Source organism: Bombyx mori, chromosome 13, assembly GCF_030269925.1.
Source record: "Bombyx mori chromosome 13, ASM3026992v2".
Lineage (NCBI taxonomy): Eukaryota > Metazoa > Arthropoda > Insecta > Lepidoptera > Bombycidae > Bombyx > Bombyx mori.
Window position 1 is genome coordinate 16,190,749 of NC_085119.1, and position 9,833 is coordinate 16,200,581.

A 9,833-nucleotide genomic window follows, 5' to 3' on the forward strand; every position below is an offset into this window, starting at 1 on the left:
ATATTATCATTTTTCATAAAAATAAGAATATGAATTTAAGTCATAAGACATGACTTAAAGGTCTTAGTAACCAGGTCATAAATACGCTTAAAAAAAAGTAAGGTAATGGCGGGAAAACAAAATACGTAGGTAATGCGGTTAAAGTGATTTCAGTGTAGATACGCGTGAACATTATACAACAGCATTGTTTTAAAAATGTCAGCTACGGCCACATTGCAGTCTCAGGTTTGTCTTTTGTGTATATTTAAAATATATAATATTGTGAAAGTACATAATAATTTAGTCGTATATAATACTTACGTAAAGTTGCCGTGGCCTAAAAAGTAAAATGCTATGTGTATCAAGCGATGTAGATAACTATTCCGGTATAGAAAATACGGATTTACTTCAGGAACAAATTTCACGATGAAGAAATAACATCTTGCCTATTTCTGCCCCGAAGGAGTCACGTGTTCCGATTTGAAATGTGAAGCAGCTATTCAATACTATCGAAACTACGATATCATCTCTCGAGATGGGTGGTGGCATTATGTTGTAATATATATGGGCTCCGGTAACTACTTAGCACTAGATGGGCCGTGAGGCTACTAATTGTTATTATATGTATACTTTAATCTCGATAATGTATTTCGAATATTTCGGTGGTGGGAATATTTGTTCAAATTAAGGTAGTCTCAGAATGTCACATTTGCTTGTCGATGTCAACTACGGAATTCTTATTATGCACATTAAATTCTTACTAGGTCTTGATTACATTTTATTTTTAGTCCTGTATGATAGATATGTTTCATGTCTCGACATAGACTGCAGATTACGAGCAATGGTGTGCATGCATCTTATCAAAATAGACTAGACGCAACGCACCGGCAAATCCATATTTAAAATGGCTGACGAGTTTGTGAGCTTTTTTTTTCCTACCTAAGCTGATAGCCTTGAGAGGCTATTTCAGCGTAACCTTAACTAGTAGGTGAGCTCACGGGGTTCAAACCTGACGACGTTGCTAACACGAACCCTAGCCAGAGCCGTGCTTCGCAGAATCTACCACCGGATCGGAAACGCGACCCACTGAGAAGATCCGGCGATGACCGGGTGAAGTTACAACAGCTGCCCCTCCCTTCAAACCGAAACGCGTTATTGAAAATAAAGTCTCAGGTGCATTTGTAAGATGTCTGTTGTATTATTCAAATTGCAACACATCGCATATATATCCGTGTCCGCTCATACCTGACGATATGATTTGCGAGCTGTGAATATGGTGATATAGCATAATGGTAGGTAGTCATCGTTGCCCATGGGAATTTACAACAATAATTAAGTTAAAAAACACTAAAACACACTATTCTTTGAAATTTAATTATAATTAATAAATAAATCATCAGGCGGTAACCGAATGGGTCAAATTATTCCCTCGCACGGTAACTGAAACGTATACGAGTTCAGTGACCTTTATGAAACAGCTGACTGTCATAGCGGTCAGTACCGTCACGTACTTGAAGAATGTCTTCCCTGAAGACAGTTACACGCAGGAAACCTTTGGTGGTATCAAGTTGAGGGTCTTGAAGAACAAGTGTAGTGATGAACTGGCCCAGTTCGTTAGTACAGCTTTGACGCAGGCTTTCGAAGCTTTTGATAAGAAATACGTAAGTATTTTATTTATTCCTTTAAATTAATATAAATTATGTGAAATAGTGAGCGAGTTCGAGGACTTAACTCGGAGAGGGAAGCTTGCTCACAATGGGGTGGGATAACTGCTTCCTGAATGAATATACCACTGAAAGGGAATCTTAATCCGGTTACTACATCGAAACTGGATTATAACGGAAATAATTATGGGAATGATACTAGAGCGTCCAAAGTAGTTGGATGCTTTCGGAGGATTGTAGTGTTATGTTGCTGTGATGGAGAAGCTATCCGAAGTTGTCTTCATATACCTACTTACGGATATGTTTGAAATCCAGTTCGTTGTAAAAACACACGATCCTCACGTACCAACGCTCCCATAGCTAACTTAAGGAATCGGGGTTATATTATGGGGGGTGGGCGGTAGATTTCCTATGTTTTCGCAATAGCATTGATAGTAAAACTTGTTGAATTAAGACAAAAGTCTATATTTTTTCTGTTAACTTGCTAAGTTCACTATGCTTTAGTTTGATATTTCACTTATTTAACCGTAATTTAATATACTGAATCTTTCTCGTTGTTTTCGCTGTATTACCTTCACTACATTCATAGCATGTCGCGTTCTGGTTACAATGTAATGCACCTTATCCTACCGCGACTGGGCAACTTGTCTTCTGAAACATGTCTTGTCAGATACCCCGGTTTCACTCTCGGTGCTTTTAGGACCCTCAAGCACCGGTCACCGTCACGTAACTCTCGACGAGCGAACTAACCTATAGACACAGCCCACTGAGTTTCTCGCTGGATCTTCTCAGTGGGTCGTGATTCCGATTCGGTGGTAGACTCTGCAAAGTGCTGCTCTTGCTAGGGCTAGTGTTAGCAAACTCTCTCAGGTTGAGCACGTGAGCTCATCTAACTGTCTACGTGAAGCTGGAATAGCCTCTTAGGTTACCAGCGAATAGGTAGGGAAAAAATGTAATGCGTGTCTTGCAGACGAGAAATAGCAAAATTAAGCTCCCCTCAACGGCGTTTCCCGAGCGCTATGACATGTCCTTCTTCAAACGAGGCTTGTGGAGAGTATTAAGTGGTAGGCATCGGCTTGAATCTACCCCTGGCATTGCTGAAGTCCATGGGCGACGGTAACCATTCACCATCAGGTGGGTCGTATGCCTACGCGGGCAATATAAAAAATTAAAATTTTTGCACACACTATTTCTATCGTCTATGAGGTGTCAAATTAATTTCGCGAAAACGTACCTATCTGTTAAATTACTTTAATACTCTATATCCACAGCTCCATCAACTGGCACTGTGTTTTTACGAAGGCGAATGTAAAGTAGAAAATCTCATAGAATATCACATTTTCGAGTACTCTTACAACCCTGATGGGGTGACCATGGACGTGCACTCCACAAGCCGGGACAGCGTTAGACGTTCCACGAGATATTCCTTCGATAACGTCAGAGAGAGGACCATACACTTGATTAGGGCTTGTGTGGTCATAATGCAAGCGTGTCAGAACGAGCTGCCCTCGACCTATGACGTCAGCTTGAGACTGTATTATAATGATGGTGGGTGCTTAATAACTGTTTTTTGGACAATTTTCTAACTGAACTTCCAATAAAATATTTATCATTTTACGAATAATTATCAATTAAGGATTCTTATTTAAAAACCTTGAATTAATTACAGAATTTGTTCTCAATTTATTTTTTCTGGTGGTAGGACGTCTTGTGTGTTCGCACGAGTAAGTACTACCACCCTGCTTATTTCAGCCGTGAAGCAGTAATGCGTTTTGGGTTTGAAGGGTGGGATAGCTGTTGTATTGTAAAACCGTAGACCTTATAACTCATACCTCAAGGTGGGTGGCGGCACTTATGTTGTAGATGGCTAACGTAACCACTTAAAATCTTATGGGTCATGAGTTCGTGCGCCCATATAAACGTTAAAAAGTCATTTTTTAGATTAGTTTAAAGAATGATTTTTTTTATCGCTTAGCGAAGACGTAAAGTTCAGAAGCTATGTAAGGATTATGTTATGTATTTATTCAAAAATAATTTTAATTTAATTAGAGACTCCCGAGGGTTACCAAGCCCCGGGGTTTCTCTCTACGTTGGAGTCGGAGGACCACCTGGCCCCGTCGTACGGCGACGCGGTGAAGCTCGGCTCCGTCGAGACTCCCTACCACCGGCTCGTGGCCCGCAGCTACATGAAGGAGTCCATGCTGTCCAGTCGAGAGGCTCTCGTAAGTGAGCTGCCCACCCGACCGGGAATAGGAAACGTTGTTTACCTAAAGACTTGTTAATATTAATAGTAGTAGATGAGTCTCTGGGTTTGCGGAGGGACTTCGGTTCCCTCTGTATTTTATACCGTATGTTCCATGGGGAGTGCTTTGAGGAATTGTTCGAGATGATACCAGCATCTCGTTTTTACCATCGCACCGCCCGCCACCGGAGTAGAGTTCATCCATACTACCTGGAGCCACTGCGGTCATCCACAGTGCGTTTCCAGAGATCTTTTTTGCCACGCACCATCCGGCTATGGAATGAGCTCCCCTCCGCGGTGTTTCCCGAGCGCTATGACATGTCCTTCTTCAAACGAGGCTTGTGGAGAGTATTAAGCGGTAGGCAGCGGCTTGGCTCTGCCCCTGGCATTGCTGAAGTCCATGGGCGACGGTAACCACTCACCATCAGGTGGGCCGTATGCCCGTCTGCCTACGAAGGCAATAAAAAAAAAAAAAAAAAGATGAATCACTAAAACTAAATCTTGTTCCTTTGAGCACAATTAACTCATTGTTGTAGTTAATAAATCCCCAGCCTGAATTGAATATCAGAATGTTCATTAACAATGTAAATTAAATTTAAAAAAAAAAAACTACATCAATTGCTCTGCAGCCCTCGCAGCACGCACCGGTGATGACGCAAAATGAAGAAGACGATTTCGGTAAGCCTATTGTTTAACTACCGTCTTTAATTAATATTTTTGTAATTTCAGTGGCATCTACTTGTATTGCCAATTGCAAACTGATAGAATGTTTTCTTTAAGACTAGCAATCTGAAATTGTATAAATAAGTGTATTTCTGTAATTAGGATAATCCCGGATAAAATGTTCTCCAACTATATATCTACTTTAGGATCGGAGCAACACAGCACGGGGACGGATGCGGAAGCGCAGGTTCGATGCCCGTGCAATAAGCAAGACGCCGACGACGCGGCACTGCTCACCTGCGGGTAAGTGCCACCTCTCCTCGCACCAGCAGCTGTTCTAGCCTAGTCCGCTGGTGAATGCCAGAACGACAACATTGGATAAAACAAATGTTTCCAAGTACCCACACAATGCAAAACTACCGAACACTGGGTTCAACGCCCCCGCGCGACCGGAGACGAGGAAGACAGCTCTTGTTTATATTGACTGTTTATTTAATACCGTAAACTGGGGGGACTCGGAACCCATTCCAAATCCAACACAATTTTTCTATGGTTTTTCTTAGGGTAATAATAATACCAATATATTTGAGGTTAAAATGGTTCTGGAGGCTTAAATTTTTATATTTTATATTAATAATATATGCGTAGTTATATATAGTTCATTACAAAATATACACAAAAACTGAAAAAACTAGCTTGGCCCGATTCACCTCGGCTTTGGGGTGAATCAGGTTACGAATGGGGACAATAGAGTTTTTCGATAGGGCTAGCACTATTTAGTTGTTAGGTAGGTAAAACTTTAGGTGTTTAACTTTTTAATATCTTAAATGAGTTACAAAACTTTGATGAACTAAATTAAACTATTTAATATCATTAAACACTAAATAAAAGTTATTTTCTTTCAACAAAAGTATTGTGACATCCCAGATTTGGCCCTGTTCTAACTCTAGTCTGTATTCCCCCCAATCTACTGTAAACATGTTATTCCCGTAACGACAAGTGTTAATGCTTGGCTCGGCAGTTGATATAACTTTATCTGTTTTTTATTACGAGGATGGTTGAACGAGTTCACGATCCCTCTGGTGTTAAGTAGTCACCGAAGCCCCTAGACATCAACTACGTCAATAGTGTCCCTATCTTAAGACATGGGTTCTGAGTTTCAAATTTAATAGTATTGTCTCGCCCTTCAAACCGAAGGGCACGCTTCACGGCCGAAATAGGTTGAGTGCCCACCGGTGCAGGCTCACAAGATCTTCTACGGCCAGTAGTGCTTATACGTAGTACGCTCATGGTCTCCCTGTGGCCCACGGATCTCTCATATTATAGGTTTGATAGTTACCTACCCTAAAGTTGGGCACTCCGGTATAAATATGGCGATCACTATTTTAAGTAAATTTAAGTAAAGGTAGTGTGCTTAATTGACTGAATAACATGATGAGTGGGGGCTGGGTTCGTCGGCCTTTGAACCCAGTTACTTAGTTATCCTCATACGTCTCTAAGTGTTCACTAAAGGGATGAAACTTTAAACTAAATGGTTTAAGATTCGAGATCAAACTAAAATGCAAGACTTAACTGTTAAATGAACTGGACGATCACGCAGCTACTGCAAGAAGTCTCAGCACGCGGCTTGCTTCGGCGTGCGGGAGGAGGCCGCGCCCCGCCTGCCCCGCCACTGCTGCGCGGACTGCGCCGACAGGGACGCCGCCAGGAGCCCTACTGACGCCGCCCTGGCTGACCTCACTGCCAAGAAGAGAGAGGTGGGACGCTCCCAGCCACACAACCAGTATTTATTTATTTAGGCTCACAATACACATTACAAGCTAGAAAGATACATAAAAACACACAAGTAAAAAGAAAAAAATCTGGCTTGCAACATAAATTATGTGCGTACGACAAAACAAGACATAGTGCTGAATTTGTACAACAACGTTCCTTACAGTTATACGACAAAACAACACGACAACAAAAACTAATCTAACTTATTTATAATGTAAGAAAATAACTTTATTTACAATATAAAATTAAAACAATTACACTACTAAGCTATTACTAGCTTGGAGGATGGATGCCCTTGATTATTTTTATAAACGTAACTAACCTACAAGTATGCTGGTCGCTGCTACCAATCGTTCTAATCAATTCAGTTTTTGAACTAGACAAAGCATACGGCTCACCTCATGGTGAGTGGCTACCGTCGCTCATATCAGCAATGCCAGTGACAGAGCCAAACCGCCGCCTACCGCTTAATACTCTCCACAAGCCTCGTTTGAAGAAGGACATGTCATAGCGCTCGGGAAACACCGTGGAGGGGAGCTCATTCAGCCGGATCCATTTCTCTCTGGAAATGGATCCGGCTATGGAATCCGGCAAAAATCTCTGGAAACGCACTGTGAATGAATCCAGTGACTCCAGGTAGTATGAATGAACTCTACTCCGGTGGCGGGCGGTGCGATGGTAAAAACGAGATGATTGTATTATTTCAAACAATTCCTTAGAGCACGTTGTTCAAGTTTATTTTTTATTTTTTATTGCTTACATGGATGGACGAGCTCACAGCCCACCTGGTGTTAAGTGGTTACTGGAGCCCATAGACATCTATAATGTAAATGCGCCACCCACCTTGAGATATAAGTTCTAAGGTCTCAAGTATAGTCACAACGGCTGCCCCACCCTTCAAACCGAAACGCATTACTGCTTCACGGCAGAAATAGGCAGGGCGGTGGTACCTACCCGCGCGGACTCACAAGAGGTCCTACCACCAGTAATTACGCAAATTATAATTTTGCAGGTTTCATTTTTATTACACGATGTTATTCCTTCACCGTGGAAATCAATCGTAAACAATTGTTTAGTACGTATTTCATTAGAAAAATTGGTATCCACACATCTAAGTAATAAAAAAAAGATGTGTGGTGTCGTGGGACACCGGATAGGAACGACGTTCCTTATTGTAAAAATATTTATTTAAAGTTCTATTCGAGGTATAAAGAAAATAAAACTGTAGGTTTTGCAACAGTCCACGGTTATTCGAACTTATTGTGGTACACTTCATTCACGGTTGTTTGCATAAGAGTGAGTGTATTGCGCAAACGAACGCTCTGAGATCGAGGTCAATGAATGATAAAAAAAAATGTCCTTTTTTGTACATTATTACAAAGTTAAGTCGTACACTGTGTGCATTAGTAATTTGTACGTTATTAGAAAGTTTAGTCGTACACTATGTGCATTACTAATAAAAATCTTACGTTACGGACGTTTTTCCCCGGTTACGGTACCCCTCCGCATCGTCCCGTAAGGAACTTCGTTCTAAAATAGCCAAGACATAAATCTGACTAAAGTAACGAGATGCCCCGCAGTGTCTGTGCATCTTCCGTCGCGCGCTGAGCTGGTGCGGGCGCGCCTCACAGCTGCGCGCCGGGGAGCTGGCGGACCGCTTCCAGCTGTCGCCACTCAACGCGCTTAAACTCATGAAGCTCCTGCACTCGCATGGCGTTATAGAAGACCCGGGAACTGAGTGAGACCTTTAATTACACATTAAATGTTCATATAGTAATTAACAAGCTGACCCGGCAGACTTCGTAGTGCCTCGATCGATAAATAAAAGACCTAAACTTTTGTATAAAATAAACTTAAAACAAACAAAAGGAATCAGTCCGACGGAGGACACATCAAAGGAAAAACAAAATTGTTATTTTTATTTAGTTCCGTGCAATATATATTTATCTACCCTTTAAACCTTCTCTGGACTAACACAAATAATTCAGTAATTAGCCAAATCGGTCCAGCCGTTCAGCGAGACTAACGAAGAGTAATTCATTTTTATATATATAGATAGATTCATTGGTTTTTTTTAAATATTATAAATGAATATTGAAAAAACCATAAACCTTATTATTATTTTTTCAGTTTGGCAACACCACGGCAGATAATTAAAGATGAATTAAAAAACGTTATGAGCAAATTCTTTAAAACGAATGAATCGAATATCGTCGAACGATTGTTGGCCGAAACATTGTCTCAAGGGAGCCAATCCGACCCGGTGGGAGACGTCCTAAGTCCTTTGGAAAAAATTAACTTGCAAAATACGTCTACATTGGGTAGAGTTGTTCAAGCCGAAGCACCTTCGACTACAGAAGATTCAACTCTAAAGCAATACAGGGATGCGATATTATTCAATGACAATATGGAAGAGTTACCCCTTAGTGGAAATCATAATCCTATTCAGGATATGACAAATATCGGGAAACGCACGACTAAAAGAAAAAGTACAGATAAAGCTAAAAGAACTGGCGTCAAAACTAAGAGGGCTAGAGCGGACAAAGAGAACAATTAATTAAAACTAAGCCGAAATTGGCTTAAATAACTTCCCAAATTTCTTTCTTTTTTTTTTCAATAAAAAGGAATTAGTTTTGTTTTTTAGTTAAAATTGTTGTTAAAATTGTTTTTCCACTTGTGTCTTTATCTAGAGCAGATTAGAAAAACTGCGAATGATTGTATATTTATACATTATTCGTTTGTCAATTTAGTTCATTATTTCTGATGAAGTAAAGTTTTATGTTCCGAAAGCGTTTTATTTGTCGTTTCAATCAGAGGATCTAAAAAATGATAACGATTTGTCCGGCTCTTAATTTTCATATTACATTAATTAGAAGTAAGCAATTTAAAATATTTAGTCAAATAAATACTTTAAATTTTTGTGTATTAGATGAATAGGCTATTTTTATGTACCCTATTTTTTTTTCTATTCATCTCTAAGTATGCCAATTTCTTTCGAAGAGAGTTTAATTTATTTTTTTAATTACATACTTTGATTGAATTTTTCGTTTTGATTACCTATATCGCTAGGTTTACTTAGTGTCTACCTTAGCCATCAACCCCGAGGGGCTCCAATGAGGTCGTTAAGAAAATATCCTGCAGTTATCTAATTATTTATACTTCTTTCAATGGAATGGACTATTGCTTCAATAGACTTTTGTATGAACCGGAGAAGCTAATATTCAGCAAGCTTTTTCCACTTACTTTTTTTAACAATAATTCATGCATTTTCACAGTATTAATATGAATAAATAATTCGATCTATACATATATAGACTAATAAGCGCATTTTTTTTTTACTAAAACTGGTAATATGAAAGTGAGGAATATCTTCAGTTATAAACGGTAGCTTTCCGGAGTCATGGGCGACGGTGACCACTCATCACAAAATTCACCGTATGCTCATTATTTACAAAGGTATTAAAAATACTTTAGAAATCGTGATGGTATGTAATGTCAATATACTTTTC

General features: G+C 39.8%; 1 protein-coding gene across 1 annotated transcript; it reads left to right on the forward strand.

Moving 5' to 3' along the window:
- The first annotated feature begins 65 nt into the window (after positions 1-65).
- Positions 66-9,364, forward strand: LOC101737689 (uncharacterized). Its single transcript, XM_021349006.3, has 9 exons — positions 66-225; positions 1,380-1,640; positions 2,915-3,191; positions 3,693-3,865; positions 4,515-4,563; positions 4,755-4,851; positions 6,149-6,305; positions 7,905-8,062; positions 8,455-9,364. The coding sequence occupies exons 1-9, from the start codon at positions 196-198 to the stop codon at positions 8,879-8,881; spliced, it is 1,629 nt and encodes a 542-aa protein (XP_021204681.2). The 5' UTR covers positions 66-195; the 3' UTR covers positions 8,882-9,364.
- The last annotated feature ends 469 nt before the right edge of the window (positions 9,365-9,833 follow it).

What these genes read in the sequence shown, in the direction of transcription:
- LOC101737689 (XM_021349006.3), top strand. Translation starts at nt 196, where the DNA reads ATGTCAGCTACGGCCACATTGCAGTCTCAG. An exon ending in GAGACTGTATTATAATGATG is followed by an intron (nt 3,192 to 3,692) that starts GTGGGTGCTTAA and finishes TAATTTAATTAG; the next exon opens with AGACTCCCGAGGGTTACCAA. An exon ending in ATAGAAGACCCGGGAACTGA is followed by an intron (nt 8,063 to 8,454) that starts GTGAGACCTTTA and finishes TTATTTTTTCAG; the next exon opens with TTTGGCAACACCACGGCAGA.